This window comes from Phoenix dactylifera, chromosome 3 (assembly GCF_051530095.1).
Source record: "Phoenix dactylifera cultivar Ajwa chromosome 3, Ajwa_hap1_PhDact_Kaust_v1.1, whole genome shotgun sequence".
Lineage (NCBI taxonomy): Eukaryota > Viridiplantae > Streptophyta > Magnoliopsida > Arecales > Arecaceae > Phoenix > Phoenix dactylifera.
Genome location: NC_143192.1, coordinates 34,742,342 through 34,766,532, shown reverse-complemented (window position 1 = coordinate 34,766,532; position 24,191 = coordinate 34,742,342). Strand labels below are relative to the sequence as shown.

General features: G+C 37.8%; 2 protein-coding genes across 19 annotated transcripts in view; one reads left to right on the top strand and one right to left on the bottom strand.

Moving 5' to 3' along the window:
* Positions 1 to 13,361: 13,361 nt before the first annotated feature.
* LOC103721317 (UDP-glycosyltransferase 86A1-like) lies at positions 13,362 to 15,218 on the bottom strand. Its single transcript, XM_039123647.3, has 2 exons — positions 14,498 to 15,218; positions 13,362 to 14,424 (listed from the first exon to the last, which is right to left on the bottom strand). The coding sequence occupies exons 1-2, from the start codon at positions 15,006 to 15,008 to the stop codon at positions 13,505 to 13,507; spliced, it is 1,431 nt and encodes a 476-aa protein (XP_038979575.3). The 5' UTR covers positions 15,009 to 15,218; the 3' UTR covers positions 13,362 to 13,504.
* A 3,858-nt stretch (positions 15,219 to 19,076) lies between these two features.
* The window catches only part of LOC103721309 (uncharacterized), a 39,459-nt gene continuing 34,344 nt past the window's right edge, over positions 19,077 to 24,191 (top strand). For 16 of the 18 annotated variants that reach the window (XR_005510713.3, XR_005510712.3, XR_015976244.1 and 13 more), the window contains exons 1-4: positions 19,079 to 19,287; positions 19,532 to 19,691; positions 19,799 to 19,884; positions 23,627 to 23,894. Coding sequence is in view for 14 of the 18 variants with exons in the window: in XM_088718104.2 (XP_088574230.1) it covers positions 19,556 to 19,691; positions 19,799 to 19,884; positions 23,627 to 23,894 (490 nt within the window). In the remaining 4 variants the exon portion in view is untranslated. Of the gene's footprint in view, positions 19,341 to 19,531; positions 19,692 to 19,798; positions 19,885 to 23,626; positions 23,895 to 24,191 lie in introns of all 18 variants that reach the window. The other 2 variants (XM_039123643.3, XM_039123639.3) reach the window with 2 other exon arrangements.

Sequence of the window (24,191 nt, the reverse complement as noted above, 5' to 3'; positions counted from 1 at the left end):
CATCCTAACCAAACTAGTAGAATTCAATTCATCAATTGGCGGAACATTAAAAGGCATACACTGAGTATAAGTTTCATCATCCTCCTCTGCTAACCCTTTTCCCATATCATACAAGTCCCTAGGTTTAGTCTTAAGAAATATATTTACTTTTCTAGCTGCCAAAACATTACACTGTATCATGATAATATATCTTAAACATGCACATAAATAGAGAACAAGCAAGGTATAAGTCTAAGCTATGGAGGGAAAAAGTCAGTAACATCACATTGCTACAATACATGATCATCTAAGCTGGTCCAAATATTAGTTCTTAAAGCAACAGATTTTAATCTTCGAAAGGTACAAGAATCTTGATGTAAACAATAGGAATGCCATTTAATTGGCCTTAAATAAGGATACCTGTGGAGTGTGCATTTCCCAAAGAGTTTTCCTGTCAAGGGTTTTTACCACAAAAGAGTCACTGTTGGCCTGCATAACGCAATAGTAGAGATAAGAACTGCAGGTCCATAATGGGGCTTGACCATGCAGCAATTTAAGCAAAAGAAACAGTTGTGAGCCACTAAAACAAAATATTGTATCATTTCATGTCTGGACTAAAGGCAAGATTCGTCCTGAGAACAAATAGAGGAGCACAATAATCCACATGTGGCAAATTTGATACATTACCAATAAATGCAATCAGATTCCTGGGACAGGGCAACAGGGTAAGGTAGCAAGTTGATCTCTGCATGTATTGTAAACCGAAAGGCAGCGACGTTTGTGCCCTTGGCACTTCCAGCCATTATAAAAACAAATTATTAGAAATCATTGATATAAAGTTAATGTTTCTCATTATCAAATATGTATAGTGCCTGAAGTAATAGAGCTAATGGAAATGGACGGACGGAAATCATCATAAATCTGTGTACATAATATTAGGGCATCAAGTATGCAATGGGTTTCTGATAAGGTCAATCAGCACTAGGTTATTTATAACAGTTCAAATCAGAATTAACTGAAGTCTCCATATGTGCTGAAGCTGCATTCTTGAAAAATTATGACATGTATTTCATAAATTTAACTTTCCCAAAAGCTAGACAGACCTCTTTTATGGTAGCCTTTACAGGAACACCAAGAACAGCTGCCCCATTCAGCCAAGCATCTTTCAGGACCTAGCAATCAAACAAGTAGATCTAAGGTTACTTTCAGTTGATAGTATCCACAGGGCATGGAGATGCACTGTGAAGAATACCTGCAAGAAAACAATGAAAAAGATGACAGTCCCATATATGCTACACATACAAAAAAGGAGATATATTCAGAGTGTACCTAAATCAAATGATCAAGATGGTAATTTAGACTGTTTGCCAAAAACAGCAGAAAGACAACTTTCGAAAGTCATCACTAGTAACTTCTAACAAAAGCAATAATCATATATTTTCAAGAAATTGGAATATAACCAGTTGTAACACTTTGATATTTATTTATCAGGATTTCACTTGTGTATACAAGTCCTGGAAGTCCTGCAATACTAACAGATACAAAGAAAAATACCTCTAAGAAGAAAGTACAGCACTTACACTCAAAGCTTGAACAAAGATTCTAGACTCAATTTTTACGTAACATTTTGAAATATTTGGATCTAAGTAATTGTATCATTGGCGGGTCTTCCTATTTTTCCCACCGAACTAGGTAATTTCAAGTCTTAAAGCTGCAATCCTGTAGGGGAATCCGCCGGCTCAAATACACTCCACCACACTTACTATTAAAAAAAGTAAAAGAAGAGGGGATTTGTATCTGCATCTCCCTCAACTGGTGAACAATTTTCCCTACAGGAATTAGGGAAAATTTCTGATACTGCCTGAAAAACAAAATGCATTCGGTGTACCAGGCTCGGACTAAACAATCAATATGCAATTAATAAATGTTAAAAGAGAGTATGAGGATCACTTACCTCAGACGACGGCGAGGTCGACGGTGGCCGAGTAGCTAGGGCTCGGGATGGAGGATTGATGTCGGCGCGTAGCTAGGGCATCGACCGAGAGAGGATAGGCAGCAGGAGGAGGAGGAGGAGGAGGAGGACGAGCAGCAGGAGGAGGAGGAGGAGGAGGAGGCTTACCTCAGAGGAGAAAGAGGAAGACGGCAGCGGGGAAGCACCGGCTCACGATGGAGGTGGAAAGTCTGCGCGCGCACAGGTAGGGCATCGACCGATAGAAAATGGAGGAGAGGGGGCTGGGCGAACGGAAGGAGGAAGACGGCAGCGGGGAAGCACCGGCTCGCGATGGAGGTGGGAAGTCGGCGCGTGCACAGGTAGGGCATTGACTGATAGAAAATGGAGGAGAGGGGGCTGGGCGAAGGGTTGGAGGGTTTTATGTTTTCTAACGACGCTTTTAAGCGTCGTCGTCTCTAAATCTTTTACCGACGCTTTTAAGCGTCGTTGTATCTAAACCTTTACCGACGCTAGGAGAAAGCGTCGGCAAAGGTTGGCGCTGAGCCAAACTTTTCCGACGCTTTCTCCTAGCGTCGGAAAAAAAGAGTCGGCAAAACTCACATTTGTTGTAGTGACCAATGAAAATGGAGGAATATATTTTACCAATTTGTAGTACATTGGAGAAGGTGGAGATCGCCTGCAATAATATCTGTTACAGTATAGATGCGGAGAGATTATTCATGGTATCTCGATAGATTAATCAAGTGATTCCCATGAGAAGACGGTTTGGAAAAGCATTGGATTATTTAATGATTAAGTTATCCTCTGATAGATTATTTTACCATGCCAGTTTTGAACCAGCTATGCTAAGATATGGGCTATAATGTCACAAGACGTGATTGGATCGTTGCTTTGACTTGATGAAATTAGAGGTTTTCTGAATAAATAAGTTAATATTTAAACATTAGCTGAGCATTCGTAATCTTCATCCGCTTCCAGCATTGGGCATCGTTAGGTAATTTGTTTCGGACTCCAACTTATCATTTAAAAAATTTAAATATTTTATTTTTGTCGTTTACATTGGTCCATGCTAGTTAAGTTGAGTCTTAGGCACGTAGTTGGAGATAGTGATTTTTTCAACCTCTAATAGGCGATATTGATATTTTTTATTTTTTAATAGGGGAGAAACTGTAGTTTTATTAAGAAAGAGAGAAACTTACGTTAAGTTGGGGTGGGAGATTTTTTTCATAAGACAGTCTTTGTGAAAAAGAGTAGAACGCTTGTTTTAGCCCTTTTTTTTGTGTGTAGTTTATATCTCTCCAAATTTTTCTTCCACAATTTCTACTTGTTTTAATTGGTGTCTATTTTGGATCTTGGATTGGCCCATTCAATCTACACCGGTTAGTGTGACGTTTTACATGATACTAAATTTTGAAATTAGTAATTTATATGTTTGTGACTCTACATGGTAAGAGAACCACAAGCTTTGAGATAGGTTGTCCATGTGTTCGTAGTTTGGCATCATTGAAGAGCTTTCAGTAATTCGTACTTTTTTATTCGCGTCCTCCCCCTGGATCTATTCCTGTCGCATCCACGTCCTCTGCCTCCAGCAACTAGAGCTGCATCATCTTGCTCATTATTGAGCTCTCTTCAACCTGCTCATGGCTAGATCGATCGGTTTCGGGTCAAGTCGACTTTGAGTTGGATATCAGAGTCATGCAGTCAAACAATTCCCTCATTTGGCCCTCCGTTTTGTCAGCACCCTCAGACCCAGTTCCAAGTCCGGCCTCGTCCCCCTCGGGGGGAGTTGTTTGTTCCGAAGTTTCTCCGATCGGAGTTGTGTCGGAGAAACTTCCTTCCCTATCCCTATAGTTTTCGCAGCAGCTGAATATTCTTGGAAAAGATCTTTCCAGTATAACATATGGACAAGCTTTGGCAAGTAAGCGCGGAATGGACAAGGGGCGAAGAGCAAAGAGACCATTCTCTTATAAAGTCATAGATTCCCGCGCTTGGTTGCCCTGAGTTGAACTTTTTTGTCACACCCTAGATCGTGCTCAGCTTGAGAGTTTTGTACTGACGCCGGTTTAGAATTCGGGTTAAGGCTCCCCTCCCCTGCCTTTCTCTTGAGCGCTTAATCGGTTATACGAATGACTGTCTGTTAATGAAATATGCGATTCCCTTCCTGATTCTATTCTTGATAACCTGAAACCAGGAAAGAGCCAAGGACCGGGTGAGAATGGTTGTGCTACGATATCAGTATGTAGATTTTTATTTTGATTATTTACGAGGTAAATCATCCTGGCTAATGCCACTACCATCTCTCTCACTAGGATCAATATGTCAGACTTGACGAACATCAACATGGCTATTTTTACTACTATCAATTGACTCTGCGAATTAAACAACACCTATTTTCCGATTTGGAAGTTTATTGTCAAGTCTTATTTGATGGGATAAAATTTGTAGGAAATCTTGAGGTGATGCCAATATACACTTTTGATAATGAGGTTATCATAAGAAAGTGGAACTTGAAAGCTAAGAAGGTGAGGTAGATTCTTCAAGAGATTCTTCAAGTTACAGTTGATAAAGAGAATTATCTTCATCTTTACGATATGAAGGAGCCGAAGAAAGTATAGAATATTTTTTGTAGCCGTCCACTAAAGATTTAGCAAAGTGAGATAGCTTAAATAAAATTGTTTGAAGAGTAGATTTTGGCTCTAAATTTTCCTAAAAATCTCAAAGAAGAGCAGAATTGGTTTAAAGATGAAGCTTTGAAGTAGGGAAGCTTGATTGGTTGGAGGCTAGATCAAGTGTAGAGAAAGACTCAGAGCATGGCAAGTGTGATTAGTTCAATGATCAATCAAGTGGGGAAAAAGATCTGGAGCAAAAGAAGCTTGATTAAATGGATATCATATCAAATTTTGAAGAAATCATGATGAAAAAGCAAGTGGAAATTACTCCAAAAGAGTCAATTATGCTTTTGATTTGATTATAAAGATTCATACTGAGGACTCAAATCATGCACAAGAGTCTTATATTGAAATTATCCAAGATATGAATATTTCTTTTGGTGTTTAGTTAGCCATGAGGATGAAGCGCAGATTAATTTTGTAGTTTCATAGATCAAGAAACAGTAAAACATGCTTGGTGCAGATGATTCATATTGTACCTTAGTATTTAAAAGATTTTTGATGCATCAGTTAATTTTGAAGCTACTTCAAAATTTGAATAGTTAAAAGATTCTATATGAGGATTTGACTCTATGTATAAAAACCATGTATGCGGAAACATGGAGCTACTCAACTAGAGTAATGCCGATGTTGTCCAAATTTGGTTGTTGATTTTGCTTATATTCAAGTGATAGTTGATGCTATAATGAGCAATTATTATAATTGGCAACTTGATGTTCGTTGGAATGAGCTAGATGCTCGATAGAATTTCGGCATAATCATCGTAGAGTTAGCGCTAAGAGAAAGTTTTGGTGGACATTGTCCATTTTGACATATGTATCGAAGGGGACAAGCTGATGAAGAAATTATTGTTCGAGCCAATAAAAAAGTTTTACTATTCAATTGTTGGTTCAATAAGCTGTCATGTATTGCTATTATTATAGTAATAAAGGCAAAGGCTATTGTGGCGTTTGCAACATCATGAAATTCAGCATTATTGTTACAGACTTTATTTTTCTCATTCCAATTTTTTTTGCTTCTACTATTGTTGTATATTTAATTGGTGTTTATTTTGAATTATGAAATGGTGCCTGTGTACTAGTTTACAACTTGTTCTTTTATACAACTCTCTTTTGATACAAAGAGCAGGTAGGATGGCAGTGGTGACCCCATTAAGACCAATTCTCTCCTTTTGGGTACACGACAAATACTAGTTTATTTTTGCAATCCATGAACTTCTTTCCCTTTTTGAGCGTGTGGAAAACTGGAAGCCATGTACAATTGACCAACTTCTCACTTAGATCACCAAATTTTATTTTTGCTGACTAAATCACCAAAATATTATTAAGAAAAAAAAAATTATTAAGAACTGAATGTGTTTTTTTCCGACATTACCTCGCCTCTGGTAACATGTTCATTAAGTGCCCCTTTGGGGTGCCTGGTGGCTGAGGTGAGCTCAATCATCTCAAGTCAAACCTCTCTTAATTTTTGGAGGAAAATTCGAAGAAGACCGGGAAAAAAAAGGATGCTAACCTTTCAGTTCTATTGGGTACAAATACCGCGTTGTTACAGTAGTGTGCGGAAAATCACAGTAAATAGGAAAACTTGTCAAATATTTCAAATAATATGTATTGGACTCACAAAATAAAACTATATATGGAGAGAGGTATATGAGATGCAAAAGGGTTGGGTCGGATTGTAGTATGCTTGACCTGACCCAGCCCAGTTTCATGTACTAGTCTTGATATTGGCCCTTTCTATTTTTTTTTCTTTCTAATTCTTTCTTGTATTTCTTATATGCCTTAAATTTAAAATTATTTAATATGCTTTGCATTTAGTTACATACAATTATTAGTAATTTAGCTTAATTCTAAAAATAGTACTCGACGTATGAAGCATTTATTATCTCATTATTTCAGTGGTTCTATAAAAACTGAAAAGTTTTGAAGAGTATTGGCCCATAAACCAAACCAATATATCTAAAAGAGAGCTGCTGCACTCAGAAAAGCATGCAATTAATGAAATCATGTTATTGCAATGTAATAGAATAGTTTAGCTTGATAACTTAGGCCCGTTTGGGTTGAAATCTGGCCTGAGAGTGACCACGCCAGAGAAAGTCGAGAAGACACCAGCTGGGACGGAGAGAGAGTGCCACCTCCTGCACTCCGGTGTACCTGCACGAAGCCTTAGCCGGGGATTCCGGCGAAAGCTCTCCGATGGCTAAGTTAGCAGGATTTTTGAAAGGGTTTCGAAGTACTTTTGTATGGCTTCTATTGCCTTTCTCTTGCTTACCGAGAGCCTTTCCCTACCCCTTTTTATAGGGTGAGGGTTTCAACCATTACTTGAAGTTTTGGGCTGAGCTGTGATCAGCTAGCCATTAACTGGAGGTGACATGAATCACGGAGATTAATCCTGCCGGTGGAGGATTCAGGAGACATCATTCCAGATTTGTTATGAGGATTCGGGAGATATCTTTCCAGTCTTGTTTTGAGGACCGCGAGCCCTTCGATGAGGATTCTGAGGATCCGCGAGATCTTCGATGAGGATTCAGAGACGACGGGACTGAGGTTGACAGGGCTGAGGCTGGCTCGGCCTTCAACGGGGTCTGAGGTCGGGCAGGCTTGGAGGCCGCAGCATGTGCTTGGCGAGGTCGGCTCGGCCTCTGGACGAGGTCAGCTCGACCTTTGGCGGGGTTCGAGGTCGGCTCGACTCTTAGCAGGACCGAGGCCTGCTCAGCTCTGAGGTTTGCTCGGCAGGAATCAGGTGGTTCCATGCTGGAGTAGGACGATCCATTTTGCCTCCCATCATTTGCCCCCCGATTTTCGAGTTCGAATCATTCTTTGGCTTGAGCAAAGAAAGTAGCCGAGTTGTTGATTGTCCAACGCTACGGCCAAATGTTCGTGGAGGTATATGCGTAGAGTGGGGTGCAGCTCTTCCTTCAGATTGTCTTTTTTTGTTTTCCCCTTTGCGAGTTAATGTGATTATTTGCGTAAACTTGTGCCCTGCGTCTATGTTATTCATCGTGGGTGTTAACAAATACTTGGAAGCTGTTAAGAACGGATTCACAGTTGGGATAAGATGCAGAATAAGATTTGAGGATGTCCACTTTTAAAATGAGATATTGGAGTTGGAACTCTGGTTTCCAATTTTTTTAAAATATTTTTTTATAAAAAAAATGTTTAAAAGGGTCGTTATAAACGTCGGTGGTGTACCGACGCTTAAAAGCGTCGGCAAAGAACCAAGATAGTCTGATGGTTAAAAGCGTCGGCAAAAGCTTCTGTTTTTGCCGACGCTTTCAAAAAGCGTCGGTAAAAACTTTTTCCACCCTCACCTGCCCGATGTTTTTGCGAGGCTTTTGGAAGCGTCGGCGCGAAAATTACCGATGCTTATAATTAAGCATCGGTATAAGCTCTAAAAAGTGCCAGAAAAGACTATTTTTATTGTAGTGGGCGTCGTTTTGGCAGGGGCGGCTTAATGCATTTGGGGCCTAAGGGGAACTCACTAAGAAAACCCTTTTTTAAAATAATGCAAAAATTTTAATAAGTGCAAAATACTTTTAAAAATTTATTTAAAAATAATTCGTCTAGCTTTTTGAGATGCAAAATTACTAATCAAACTTTTGTACTCAAGATTTATTGAAATACTATTTTCAATCGATAATATAGCTAATCCATTTAATCTTTCTTATGATATAGTTGACTGCAAATAAGATTTCATCTCTATTTTTATCACATTGTTTTCTTCTATGGATCACACATTTTTCATAAAAAATTAATTCTATTTTCATTTCATTTGAAATTTCTTTAGATGAAATCAAAGCAGACATGAATCCTTTTTTCATATAACTTTTTAAATAAGAAAAAAGACCTTTTAAGCCTGAGAGGGTTTTGGAGGAACAGTAGAGGCGATAAAGCATGAAGACTAGAGAAAACAAAGATGATAGGAAAAGAATTAGAATACCTCTCTTGTGCTGGGTGTTCGGCCTTTCTTTATAGACAAAGAGTTTTCCTGCTAGACTTAGGCTCTAGAGTTTCTGAATCGACTAGATGAGCCCAAAAATTTGAATCCAAATAAACCTGAATTTCCATAACACCCCGTATCCCTTTCTAATTGGTTGGCATATTTTAGCCACATCAATCGATCGTAATGTAACAACTCTCACTTCCCAACTATTGTAGTTGGTCACATGATGATTTTAGTTGCAGGTTGAGATATGTTCTTTCTGAACCCAAGAACGTCATTGTGCGTTCTAATTACTGAACTAGGTCAAAGCAAATGCTGGATTTGAGTTATTTGCAGTGACTTGGCAACCAAATTGATTGCATGCAAAAAGACAATTGCGAAGCCCATCTTATTGGATGTTCACACTATTTTCTCCCCATCTTCAGTGGACGGGCACGCCGTGTGTTGGTTGCTGGCCTCTCGGCAAGACAGCTTAAGCTTGTAGGTATAACGTGCCTCTCGATAGCACGCATGAACACCCAGCAATTCATGACGGACACCTAATAAACCCTGTTAAGTGTTAAAAAAAAAAAAAAAAATTTGTTCTACGGAGCCAATTGGGCAATTCGTTAATGAACTGTACTTGTGACGCGCAAAATCCGCAGCCACGAGAGCAGTTCTTCCATCAAATAGGGGCTTTATTTTTTTTTTTTTGGGCCGGGGCTTTAGGCGGCTGAGGCGTTGCCTAAGGGTTGAGCCGGTCTTGCATTTTGGAACATTAGACAACTCAATCTCTAACAATCTTTTTAATAGATTTTATATTTTTCTCCAATATTTTTTTTCTTGATTCCATTTTCCTTGTCTATTGTTTCTATGCTTTGTTCTTGATTTTGGATGGACGTATTCTTATGATCTATTTGGTTGCCTTCACCAGCTGGAGCTAGTGGTGGCAACGGTTGAATGTAGCTTGGATCAAAAATTTATCAACTCGGACTTGACCAATTTATTATAAATATATCAAAAATTCAGAACTGGCTCTAATTTATTTATTTAACAAGGTAATCCAGTTTGACCTGCATAATTTATTTATTAAATAGGTAAAATCAACTTAAACAAGTGAAGCCGTTTAAGTGAATTTTTAACTGATTAAATAGAGTTAGACAGATTAAATAAGTTAAGCATGTCGGATTAAATAGGATAAAAATGGATTAAGTAGATTTTAAATGAATCCAATTATGACCCGATTCAACTATTAACTGGATCAAAATGGGTTAAATAGATGAAAGATCTAAACCTGACCTCAATCAACTTAATAAATATGTCTATACAAATCAATCGATTTATGATTTAAATTTATTTATGTCAAATTTAAACCTATTTAAAATAGATTTTTTACGGATCCAATTGATGCATCTGATCATAAATTGCTATCCCTTACCGGAGCTAGGAGTGGATGTAAAAAATTGGGGCGCATTCACATGCAGTGAATATAGTGAACAACTGGCTTCGAAGTTAGAAAGCCAACTTGTTCTATACGTTTGTCATCCTCAATAATGCTAGGCTTCTGCCTCGAGATATCCATCATGTCACCATCTCTCATGCGTACAGAGAAGCCAATTCTATTTTAAATTCTCCAAACTGGTCTTTCCCATCTCTGTTGTTTTATTCGAGATTTTTCTTTGGTGCTTGTTCGACCTAGTGAAGTTAGATAGGAACCAGTTCCGTTTTCTAGAAATATTACAATCACTGCGTAGGTCCTGATTTTGATAGCAAAGAGAGAGCTAATTTTATGGATATAACCATAAGCTCTTTGAATTTTATTAAAAATAAAAGATTGTGTATTGATACAATCACTGCGTAGGTCCTGATTTTGATAGCAAAGAGAGAGCTAATTTTATGGATATAACCATAAGCTCTTTGAATTTTATTAAAAATAAAAGATTGTGTATTGATTGAAAAATTAAGAAAATATTTCACTAATCATTGACAGGGACATATACCTAAGGACCATGTTAAAAAGTATGATTGAGATTTGATCTAGCTATTAAAATATAAATAATAGCATAAAATAAATAAAACTAATGACATGCACCTAAGAATGATGTTAAAAAAATATAATTGAGATCCAATTTAGCTATTAAATTTTTTTAAAAAATAGTAAAAAATAAATTAAAACCTTTTAACGTATGAGGGCACGCCACCTTCTTATATTGATATCTCAATTTGTGACAACTAAGTAATGCATGTCTAGGGGTGGCAAAATTGATCTAAACCAAATAAACTCCTAATTCCTAATCTAGACCAGATTCGAAAAACCATTGGGTTCGCCAACCGATCTAAGGCAGACATCCTTGATTCACCAACTATTTGGGTGGGGTTTATCAGCAGATTTTGACCCATCTAAGTCAGGATACCAAAACCCATCACATGATTATGTAAATTTAGGCTTATTTCTTAAAAGCCTTAGGTCTGATTTAATTAAACATTTTGGGCTTGGCAGGAATAAGGAGTCCTAGAAGTAAAGGTGCTTTAAACAACCTTGGAATCGGCTATCAAATCAAGTTTCAGTAAACAACCTCGCAAACAACTCAATAATTAAGCACAGACATGGGCTTACAAATGGCCATTGCTGACAAGCTAGCTGGTTGGACTGGGTTGAGCTAGAGGACAAATGGCCATTGCTACTCTTACATCTTACATCAAGTAAGACTGACCCATCGAACAATTTTCTCACACAAAATGCCATAGACCACCTTCTCTTCCAATGCCCCTTCTCTGCCTTCAGTTGGAACATGGTTTGAGGCCACTGCAAAACACCTTGGAGAAGTCTATTCTATCAATAGCCTTTGCATTGGTTCCTCTTAATCATTGCCATCTTTTGGTCTCTTTGGATTGGAAGTAATAATAGAATCTCCTTAAGCAAATTCATATCTCCTCCTCTTTTGGAGGCCAATTATCCGCCTTCTTTCTGTTTACTTGTTTCCATCAAACTTGTTTACTTGGTGTTTTGTATCTTTATTCTTTTTAATGAAATTGGCACTTGGCACAAATACCATGCAAAAGCTGATGAATATTTACAATTGTTTCGCTCTCTATTGTATACATGATTTGGGAAATACAGGTGAAGTGGCAAGCGCACCTTCATGTTTTTAGATGATTCCTCATTATTTCCTTTAATTAAAAAAGTAAAATGCTAGGCAAGCTCTGGACAAAGAGATTTATGCTTATGTTCCAGGAGATAAGGACAGACCAATATGCACAGTCCAGCGTGTACTCAAGGCATCTTTAGATTGATGACTTAACGACGTTTAGAAGAAGACAAATCCCTTGAGAAGATAAGGATGGATTGCTCAATGAAGACAAGAACCTCCCACCATGGTGGAAGGTCAATCCAAGCACTAGGATATTGCCCATTTCGTTTCTTTGATGGATTATTCACATAAAAAGTCAGTAGATGAATTATTTACAGGCATCTTCAGAAAAGTGGCTTCCAAAGGGATCCAAGACATGCACTAAAGGTCTAGAGACAATCCATTGTATGAAGAATGTAACCAAGCTTTTGCTTTGTCGATATCTATTAAAATAAGACGGCTCTGAGATAAAGAACTCAAGAACTAAAACATTGGCTCACCTGTTCCAATCTTGGTTAGATTCTACCTTCAAGTTGTTGTGAGGTGTCTTCTTGATCTTTGGAATGAAGCGAGAGGCAGCCATAGCAGACAACCACTTCATTTTCACTACTAGGAATCCGTAACATAATTTCTTTTAGATAAACAAAAGATGAAAACTACGCTATTGTATTTTATGATAGATTAAATTAATTAAATTATTCCTTTGTAAATAGTTTCTGTAAAATCTCTTTTTCTAATAAAAGCTGGGTGGCCTTGCCTCCCTCAATATCAAAAAATTAATAAATAAATCAACTACAAGAACTAGCAAACATAAAGCTATATGCAGATAAGTTTAAGTGGGATTTCTGAGTCATTAGTTATTAAATTAAGTTTAAGTGGCCAAAAGTCTTATGGAAGCATATCAAGTTGTATTAATGTTAGAAGCTAATTGGTAGTGAAAAATTAATTATCTTGAGTAAATAGTTTATATGACATATAATTAATAAATTCTTTCTCCGCAAGCAAACATATGGAAATATGCATAATGCAATTTATTTAGTACACCTCAATCACTTGGCATATCTCAAAATAATTTGGTCACAAAATAAAATTTGGCTGCTTGATCGCTGGAGATGTAAAGTTTAGCCTTAATTAATATGCCCATGTCAAATAAGCTCTGCCCCCAATTGGCTCTGCTTCAAGTTAGCCCTACCTCAAATTGGCTAGCCTCTAAACAACATAATCTGTAGCTGGAAGATTAGTTACTTTAAGAATTTTAATATGCAGATTACAATTTAATTAATGAAATCATAGTTATCAACTAGATGCTTGCTTGTTGGATGTAAGTAAAAATGCAAGAAGAATAGTTACTTTAAGAATTGCGTGCAAATGTCGAAAGCTACAATCTACATTGTTTCATTCACCTTCCATGCATTCTTGTATATATTAACTTCTCCCCAATAAAAGGACTTGAAATTTTTTTTCCTCATCCATATACCTGATTGGTAGTTGCCCTGCCGAATCTACATGTTGGAAATTTGGATATATATATCTTCAAATATTTTCATGAATAATTGTATGCTCATGGAAAGTCCATTCTTGCCATATATGGGAGGGGGAGGTTGGTATTGTTAGCAAAAGTTTGATTATTTAGCTACCAATCAAGCGTTAATGCGTCCAGACAACTTTTTCTGTGCACAGAATCCATGTCTCAAAGCATGTTCCATAATGTTTCACCTAACCACGCCATGAGAACTCTTCTTATTTTATTGTAGAACATAATTCACAATAATTAGCTCATTGTCTTTCTTCCTTAGATACTGCATGTTCATAGTTAGATGGAGGAAGAAATTGAGCTACAAATAAGATACATATCATTTTCCATTGGGTTTTATTTCCGAACCATGCTTCATTAGATCCTTAATAAATTGATCAAAGTTTTTCTGCGACGAGCCGTCAGGAGCGAGTGCACTCTCGAGGGCCTTCCTCACCTTCTTGATCTCCTTCCTGGCTTGGTCTCCAATTTCTCCTCCCATCAAACTGTCGATTTTCTTCGAGACTTCCTTCCTCCTCACAGCATTAAGCTCTCCAATTCCGACACCGATCCTCCAATCTTGGACCACCAACTTCCTGTTTGTGAACTGATCGGTCAGCAGCGGAAAACACAGCAACGGGACGGCGCACCATATGCTCTCCAATATCGAATTCCACCCACAATGCGTCAAGAAGCCTCCGATCGAAGGGTGCGACAGCACTTCTATTTGGCAGCACCACTGAACGACGATCCCTCTCCCATGACTCTCCTTTAAGAATCCTCTCGGCAATGGCTCGGGATCGTCGGAGCTTACGATGTCCGGTCGAAGAACCCATATAAAGTTCGCCTTGCTGCCTAAAATCCCATATGCTATCTCCTCCAAGTCTCTCTTGCTCACATGAGCGTAGCTTCCAAAGGAAATGTACAGGACGGAGCCTGCCGGCTTGGAGTGAAGCCATTGAGAGCAATCCGACTCGGTCCACAAGCTCGTTGCGACGGTGCTCTTGGTGAAGCCCGCCGGAAAGATCGGACCGATGGCATAGAATGGCTTCTCGTTCTGCAGTGCCGAGATGGTCTCTGGCTCGAGCTCTTGCACCGTGTTGCATAGTACGAAGTCCGCCCCCTTGGCTTCTTCGAACGATTTGAAGATTATTTGGTGCACCACGGAAGACGTATCAGTCTCTTGGAGGTATGACATGAGTTCGGTTGGCTCGATCATTGGCACTCCTGGTATGTACGTTATGGCATCCTTGCGATTCTCTGCAATCCATCGACAAACATGTTGAGGTTGGCAACAAATTCTAACAATAGATGAAGAAGTTGTACTTATTACCAAGAGAAGCGAAGTGGCCATGTTTTGTAAGGAGGTTCATGTGGTAGTAGAGGGCGAAGATGATGGCAGCCTCGGTCCAGTAGGAGACATAGGGTATGCCAAACTTCTTGGCTATGGTGGAGGGCCAGACGAAGAAGGTGTCGGTGATGAGGCAGGTGATCGGGGGGCTGGCATGCAATAGCTTTTGCATGAGCTCCTCGACATGGGCCGAGAGGACGTGGAGGAGGGCGGCCATGAATTGGTCATGGTTGAGGGATCGGTCGAAGGAGACGGGAAGGCCGTCGCTGACAACCTCGTAGCGGATGTCGAGGCCGGATGCACGGGCACCGGCGAAGATGTCGTCGGAGTTGTGGGCTTGGGTGGTCTGGTGGTGGACGGCTTCTGTGTTCGCAAAGGTGATGGTGAAGCCTTTGGAAGCCAGCTTGATGGCGAGGTGGACGACGGGGATGATGTGGCCTTGGAGGGGATAGGCGATGATAAGGGCGTGGGGCTTCGCGCCTTGTTCCGCCATTGCTCGGACGGTTGCTTCACAGAGATAAGATTTAATATAGAAAGTTAAAGAGAGAGAGAGTGAAGGGGGCACCAGACTTCGGGCTGGTTGAACGGTGAGATAGAGGTGGCGGACAAAGTGTTGACGTTGTCGTAGGTTTGAATGGACGGAAACACCCTCGCCTCATTATGTGCTGAGAGAGGGACTTGTCCTTTTCATGTTTGGTGTTATAGCCTAAAATTACTCGGTATGGGTTCGCCCAAGGAAAAACTCTCCCCTCAAACAAAAATTAAAATAAAAAATAAATAAATAAATAAAATATTTTGATCAGAGAAAAAAAAAAAAAAGCTAAAACTAATTAGAATTTTCTACCTACTAGAATTTCTGTAGATTTCTTCCTTCGTGTATTTTAATATAAAGGTACACTTTCTATAATTATATAATTTTATTATGAATATTTTGATCTAAAAAAATTATATATCTAAAACAGCTTTTCGATACATGCTAAAAATATTTTTTTAAAATAATTTTTATTTTGAAGTTTTTCTAAGCCGATATTTTTAATTTTTTAATTTTTTAAAAAGTTCGAAGATACTTCCTGATCTATCAACAACTGTGCCAACGGAGCTAGGTCAATCACGTCTATGGTCTTCAATAAATATACGTTTTTAAGTCTCCTCTTTCATGACAATTTTTACCAGGTTCCACTTGCTATTTACTATTTTTAAGAAGAGGAAGCCGCGAAGTTGGCTTACTTCTTGAGTGACGTTGGCATGTAGAAATCTTATCAAGAGTTATGCTCAAGTGCTCAATTAGTGGAGCGGCTTTTTGTTAACTTTTGGGGACACGACAACTGCCAGAACTGCGCTTCCTCATTTCAAGATTGCCACGCCAATGACCAATCTTTATCAGCAAATGCAAGCAAAAATGGACGTAAATGCAAGCAAAGAATGACGTTCCGACGCTGATAAATTATGATAAGAAGAGGTGTGGCTGAGGCTCTTCGGCTGCCACTGCCTGTCTTCCTTTCACGTTCAAGACACTACCAAACAAACGACACAGCATGTGGACTCTTTCCAGCTAGAAGCATTTGACGATGGTTACGTGAAATTATAACATGTCACATGGTAGAAAAAAAGAAAGGAAAGTTAAATATAGGGAAAGTAATTTGATTTAAATAAATGAAAACTCTTTATTTGTAAAATTTTTAGATGATTCACAAATACACCCCTGTTAAATCCAAATAATGAATTAATTTTTTGTTATTGACTCTCTAAAATATACATACAAAAGAAAAATTGAACCATACGAGAATGCATCTGTCCTAAATTTTCATCATCCATGTTGTTCTCCTCCTCCGCAAATGTATATGTAGCTCTTTGATTCTTTAATTCTCAATATGGGACTGGTAAAATTTGGTCCATGCAGGTGCTGGTAAAATTTAATTCTTTAATTATCACTGAATTAAAAGATCTTGATTCATGGGGTGCAGGTAAAATTTGATTATGGGCTATGCAAGCTTGCAGTTTGGGTTGGGCAGAGCTAGCCATTAGATGCTTAATTTTAGTGAGGCTCGAGTCCAAAAATGTTATCCCGATTTCAAGTTGGTTTGTGTTTGAGTTGAAGATAAAGCCTCGCCCAACTCGAATTTTAGTTAGAAGGCTCCCAATCTCGCTCAACAAAACTTTAGCAGCCGCATGTCGCCAACAATGTAAATTCTCATTTCTAAAAGAACCCCCAATGGAAATTAAGCCTTGCGTAGATCAATCCAGCATGATCTATACAAATCCAAGCCAATTTGTGTTTCAGTTCAAAATGTTAAAGTTGGATATGACCAAGTTTTCAATGGTTAGGTTCATTATTGGTTAGAATGCTGAGGGCTACTTTGGCAGTTCCAATTAAATGCAAATGTGCACATTCAGTGGAAGAATACTGTGAAAGGGCCAGTTTATATGAGGCGTATCTAAACGTTAGTAACCCAGAATTGTTACATCGCTCAGGCTGGGCCTTTTGGTGAATTCTATTGAAAAGCTCAGGCCCAACCTATGGGCATCAATGGATTGATGATGGGCTTTCGATCCTTCTACGTTGTCGTATTCGAGTTAGAGAGACTACTACCTTGTCCGTTGGCCCAACACAAGCACCGTACCCAATTACCATCAAATTTCTGCCAGTTTCAGAGCCAGGATTTTGGTTTGCAAAGGGATTGCAGGCTGGCAAAATATCAAAACTTATTCAATGTTAATATTATTTCAAGCACGGAAGAAGCTTTTCCAAACACCGTCGATTTATTAATGGGACATTGTTAGCAAATTGAAAAACTTACATGGCAAGGGTGCATTTTAGAACATTCTAGAACGAATCACAATTATTATTGAGTACTTGGCTCAATAATAACTAGGTTAGGTATTATTTTAACAATTGAACAAGTAAATGCCTCCTACCATTGTCACAACCCAAGAGCTCATCCAAAAAAATCAGCAGCCGAAAGGTATTATTTAAATTTCTAAATTTTGCATAAATAGCTAAAATCTATCGAGTACATAGTCAATATAGAACTAAATATATTACCAGCATGGATTCTCAAATACTCCTTCCGTTTAAGCATTGCCAACCTTACTAAATTAAAGATGTAAATTTATCCAAATCTAATCACAAACATTACGTTCAGTTTATGATCAGCCCTAATGACTTCATGCTGTAGCGTTTGTCGTAACCTAAGGCTTCACCTAAAAAAAAATATTGTGATTTAAATTCTTTAGTTTTGTATAAATACTAAAAATTTATTTAATATATAACGGATGTATAACTAAACATATAGCTGTATAGATTCTCACAACTATTCTTCCTACTTTTGTTGGTTTTCAAGGTTTGCTGGGCTCTTCATTAGATGTGATTTGCGCCGTCATGGGTTTACGAGAGCCTAATTTCTACAAGTGGTTTATGGGTCACGACTTGCCAAAAGACACTATAAAGTTGCGTCTCACGGGGGGTATAAGCATTGGCGAGATATCCGGTAGTCCAGGAGGGCTAGAGCGCATTGATTTTTGTGGTATTTTTGGTTAAAAAAAGAGAGAAGTGCATAAAATAAATAAGTCCCTTGTACCGTAGGACATCCATGGGATGAGCCGCATATGGCATCCGGTTGCAGAGAATTGCAGGAAAAAATTTGGGATTGCACATGACCAACTTAGAGCGATCTCCATTTCATTGAAAAACCTCAGTGAGTGCTCCCAAGTTGTTTGGACCATCGCAGGTAAACCTACACAATTGTTTTGTTCGTGGGTTCAGATGCCATACTTGGGCGACCTTTAATTAAAGCGTTCGCGCTGCGGAAGAACCAGAAAAATCTAGGGCACCCTATATAATGGAGATTGCCTCATGTTTATTCAGAAAAAAAAAAAAAGAAAAGAAAAGAATGAATAGCCTCTTCCCTTCTCGTTCTCTTTTTCTTCTTCTCCTCCTCCACCCCTTGCACATTCTCGGAACCAAGAGGGAGGCAGGGTAACTACGAATTGGTTCAGAGATGAATCGGGTTTCTTCTAGAATCAAATCCCTCGGCTTTGGATTGCAACTCTAACTTGCGCGAACCGTTTCCACTTCTTTTCTCGCATCTGAGCCCAATTTTTCAGAGAATTTTTTTTTTATAAATACCCTTCTAAATATCAAATTTTATATAAATATCTTTTTAAATTCATTTTTATATGTATACCTTCGTAAAATTTTTGTTTTATTATTTTATTTTCTTATTCTTATTTCATATATACCCACGCCCGCCGTTAAAAAATTAACAGTTTTAAATTAAAATGACTAAAATATTTTTAATGGGTAGATGGGTAGAAAGAAATATTTAATTATAAGACGATCACAACAGAAAACAAAAAAGTAATTTCAAAATTTTATTTTATTTTTAATTAAAATAAATATGATTTTTATTAATGGTGTTAGAAGAACCGTTATATTAGGGACATTTGTACCAAAATAGTATTTTACGAGGGTATAAAAATAAATATAAATTTTTAAAAAGTATTTATGCAAATTTAAATTTTTTTAAAAAATATTTATGCAAAACCTTTTTTTTTTTAATACCTACGTCCAATCCAATAGCCTTATCCGGTTCTGCCTCCTCCCTGCGAAGGAGACGGTGGCTGGAAGAGTTCGAACGACCTCCAAGATAACGCCTCTTTTTTTTTTGGGCTGAAAGATGGATAACGCCTCTTCGCCGTCTCACTTTCCTTCTTGATCTTTCCACTTTCCTGCGAAGGAGACGGAGGCTGAAGGAGTTCGAACGACCTCCAAGGTAACGCCTCGCCGTCTCACTTTGCTTCTTGATCTTTCCTCTTTCCTGCGAAGGTGACGGATGCTGAAGGAGTTCGAACGACCTCGTTTATCTTATCTTATGTTCCTTCTCTCATTTTTTTCATTGCATTGTTTGTTAAGGGATTGACTGAATGCATATGGTTTTATATTTTAATTTGAAGAAAATTTATGAACTACTATACTTTTGTTAGGTCTGTTTTAATGAGTATTTTTCTGTCGATTAGGAAGCGATTAGTCGGCCTCAGACAATGCTTCACACTTCAAGCTTCCTTTATCAACTCCATTGCCGTTTTGAGTCATTAACATTGCTTCCACATTCCTCATGTATGTCTTGCAACACCACTGCTGGATCCTGGAGCTGCAAACAGCTTCAATCTCGTTTGGGTAAGACGTCAAAAGTAATAACAATAATTTATGCAGCGGGATTCTTCTTTTTATTCTCCTTCATTTTCGAAATTGTTGTTGCCAATTCATTATTCTCTTTGCTCCAGGTACTTTAAGATCTTATCATTCAGAATTCAGAGTTATGTGCCGGCAAGTGGTAGACTCCATAAAGACATGCCATGTTCAAGAAGTGGTAATTCTAAATCATATATGACAGCCTCCTATTTGTTGGTCATCAAATTGTCTTATAATTCGGTTCATTATCACTTGAAGGTCATGGAATTTTATTCATAGTATGAGAACAATTTGCGATATTTCAAGAATTCTCACTGTTAGGGCTTGAATCAAAACTTATCATGCAAGTATCAGTTGGTTCTGAAATGATCATACAGCATAATGCCAATTACGGGTACATAGCTCATGGAAAGATTTATAGCATTGTCTTGGGCGATTCTTCAAATATGCAGATACATGCTAGGGAAAACTAATATTGTAGTTTTATCTGTTTCAAATCATAGAATGGCATGCTATGAACATTTGAATTACTTGTTCGACTCATCCAAACAAATCTAAAAACATAAACAAGATAACCCAACCATGCACAATGGGCTTCTTTTTCTATTATGTACTTGTTTCAATCTCGGCCTAAAATGAAACTGTTAAGAGTTGTTTGTAGAGAAAAGTGACGGATGTGATTCAGGAAGTTACCTCTACATGTTTGAACCGACTAAAAGGGAGTTCCAAGGTGAGAATAATGCGTGTTTTGTTCTTTGAATAAAACTGTATTCACTACCCCACCCCCCACCTTTCTATATGTTTGAAGTATCATGCTGTGGGTCAGATGTTATATTATTCCTTCTTAAGTATTGGCATGGAGCTATAAGGAAATGAATGTGCTCTGTTTAAGGATATTATTGGTATTCAAAAGATAATGGAAAGAGCCATGTAGTGCTTTTTTCGTAATCTTGACTCTTTCAGTTTTCTTTATTGTGATGACTAGATGTATTTTGAACATGTGGATCTTAGTTTGGACTTCTGCAAAAAAAAATATCATCTCTTAATTTCGTTAGCTAAGCACAAAAGTTGGGTTTAATTTTCTTTTTCAGAAAAAGTAAAAGAAAATTAAGAAAACTTTATGATATTTTGATTCTTTGCTCTTGGTTTGATTTGTACAAATAGTCATGCTTTTGAAAGATCCATGTAAGGTTCTCAATCTCGGTACTGGACTCTGTGTAGGCATCATATTAGTAAAGTGTTGGTATGCCTAGTATAGGGGTTAGTTTAGGTATCGATACGATATGGTATGCTCAGTACGAGATTGTATGCACTGGTATCGCAAATCTTGGATCCATGAAGTAGTTAGAATTTTGTCGGCTTCAAAAAAGTCCCCCCCCCCCCAACTTTTTTTTTGAAGAAGCTTTGTTATTGGATCGAACTAGGATCCATCAAAGAACACATCATATTTAACTTCAGTGCTATAGCATTTCCTGCACTTTCTTTACTATAGAAATTAAGCTACTTGTGTCACGTCTACCTTTGTCCATCACAAGTGGTCAAACACATTGAAACATCTATTTCACTATATTTGATGGAAGCTACTTAAGTTTTACTCGTACAACTTGTTTGTACACGAAGAATACATTTATGTTATTTGTTCACCAATACTCTTGCACTTTCTTGCATCTGAAGATATCAATCAATCTAGTCATTATTACCCCCAACCTTCTGTTAAGAATATAATGATCAATATGTTGTTAAAGTATATTGCCATCATGAAAATTTGTTCTAGAAATCTCAATTTCAATTCATTTTGTGCAAGCGAGCTCTATTTTGAGTAGGATGAAGGAGACTCTAATCCCCGATTTCAGGTTCTACCAATTTTGACGTAAACTAATCAAGTTTGGCCAGTTTCATTGGTTATGGGTCAGTTTTGGATAAAAATGACAAAAACCAAACATGAATGCTGTATTTATTTATTTTTTGGCTTCAGGATACAGGTGCCAACTGTTCCAATCAATGCCGACCATGCATTGCCAAGCCAACATGGTGTAAGGCACTTGGAATGCACGTCTGTTGTGATACCCTGTGTATCACAGGGTATTGTCTCATGCTAACTCATATAGATCCATGCTAGTCAAGCATGTGTTGATGCCACTCCCTATTAAGCCAAAATTTTCTCTTTCTTTCTTTTTCCTCTTCTGCATGGCACATGTCGGCATGGCCAGCATGCCCATCAGCACTAGCACTTGGATCCTTCATTTGGGTTTAAACTGACATAATGGAATTATTTCTTCATTTCTTAAGGTATAATTGCATAATTATTTTAGGCTTATGTAACTTTCATTTTCTAGTTGAAAGAATGGGACTCAATTCACTTAGCAGCATTCTTTGTTTATACGAGTTACTCTTTCAAACAGTGTTTTGGATTTTCCAAATGTTATCAATCATTCACTACTTGCAATCTAACATGCAATCATATGAATAGTCCAAAAGATATAAATAAATAGATAAAAGAACGTTTTAGTACTTCTAAATTTCTGATCAATTAAAAAGTATTGAAGAATATAATGAAAAGGAGGAGGAATCCATGGTATATATATAGGCTCAAGCTGGGTCTTCATCAATCTAGAATTGCATGCTGTAGCAAGAAGCGATTGATATCATGTGCTGTCAGAAATATGAACCAACTATTTTCTCTGGGCAGGATTTTTTTTTTCTGGTTGGTTTCTGCTTGGCATATTTGGGCAGAAAGAAACCAGCGAGGGACATAGAAAACCTTGTGGTTCGAGAATGTCCTCCTTTTGTTCAGTATTGCATGCAGACTTGCAAGCTGGAATCGCAAGATTCTCATAAATTGTCACTGTCTTGAATATGTGAGGCTGTTCCTTAAACCCTGAAAGGAACCAACCTATCTGTTTTTCTTGGAAAGAGCTTCAGATGGAATGAATCAAATTGTATAGTGATGGTAGAGGCTCCGTATTACTAAAACACTTCAGCTTCTGAAATCTGGAGTGTCAACACTTCTGGAAGCTTGGACATGGCATGACACATATCGGTATCCCAAGAAATGGACGCCTTGCTCATGTCAGCAAGAGTTATCAGTACTTGGCATAATTTTTTGGATGCCCCATCAAAAGACGCTGTAGAGCAAGTTACGGAACTTCAATTCTTAATTTGTTTTCAAATGTTTAATAGTCACATCACATTGCTAGATGCTTACTGGAATTTGATACCTTTTTTTTGTCTGTTATAATGCGATGGAGCATGGACTCAGTGTTTAACTTTTTTTGAAAAAAAAATACCATCAACTACTCCACATAGTCAATAAATTCCCTTACATTTGTGCACACACGCGCACACGTACACATGCAGGCACACACAGCACAGATACATAGGTTGAAGTGTCATTGCTCTTTTGGATGCCTAAATGCTTGGCATTTTGCCAATCTTTGAAGCAGAGTTCCCTTTTAAGGATGCCTAAATTAATGTCTGATTGTGTGGAGCCTGATGAAAGGTGATAATTTGGATTTTTAATGCATTGATGGTTGCTGTCGGTTTTGATAATTCATATTTGTAGAAGAATCAGTTCATGGGATAACTTTAAATGTCACCTTTTGTTCCAGTTTGTTGCCACAATTTAAGACGCCTAGATGATGGAGCAGAGGATGGCGTAGAATAGGGATAATCTGATAGTCAAGATCTATTAGATAGGAGATGAAATGAATGGTGTTTGGTTAGTTTATCTCCTATATCATTGCAGAACAGCATCATTACATAACCTGTCTCTCGACTTTGTCTATTTCTCCAGAATTTGTGTTTTTGTCAATCACTTTATTATTTATCCTTCTGTAGGTAGACTCTTAAGCTGTAATCCTCACTTATATTGCATGCTGTAACATTGACTTGAGAGCATTTCTTTCATTTTTTTCCTTCAGGACAAGAATGGTGATTCTGGTGAATCAAATTTATTTCTGCATGTCCAAACTCTTAGGAACTTTCCAATTGAAAAGATCTATGGAGAGGTTGTCATAGTACGTTTTAATTCCACTCTTGTGCTGGAAGCATTGGACTCTAACAATTTCTCATTAGATAAATCTCTTTTTACGATCAAATATTTATTTAATGCTGGGGCAAAAGTACTTCTAGTCAGTAACTGGGGTCGACCACATGATCCAATGCTTTTCTCTGTGGAGTCCCTTGCAGGTCAGTATCATTCCTGTTGTCAAAACATGTGATTTATCCTTCTTGTAGATTACTTAGAGCTCACAACGATGCCAATCCCTCTTTACTGTTATGATCTTGCAATCAGTTTTTCTTTTGCTATTTCATAGTATCTTTGAGAATTTTCTATTTTTATCGGCTTTATTAGGCATCATTACTGTTAGGTTGCAGATTAAATGAATATTAGAAAATCTCAGATAGATATTTATTTAAATTATCTTGGCCTATAATCTCAAAAAATTATTTTGGTTTATTGACTTGGTTTTACTTCAACATTAA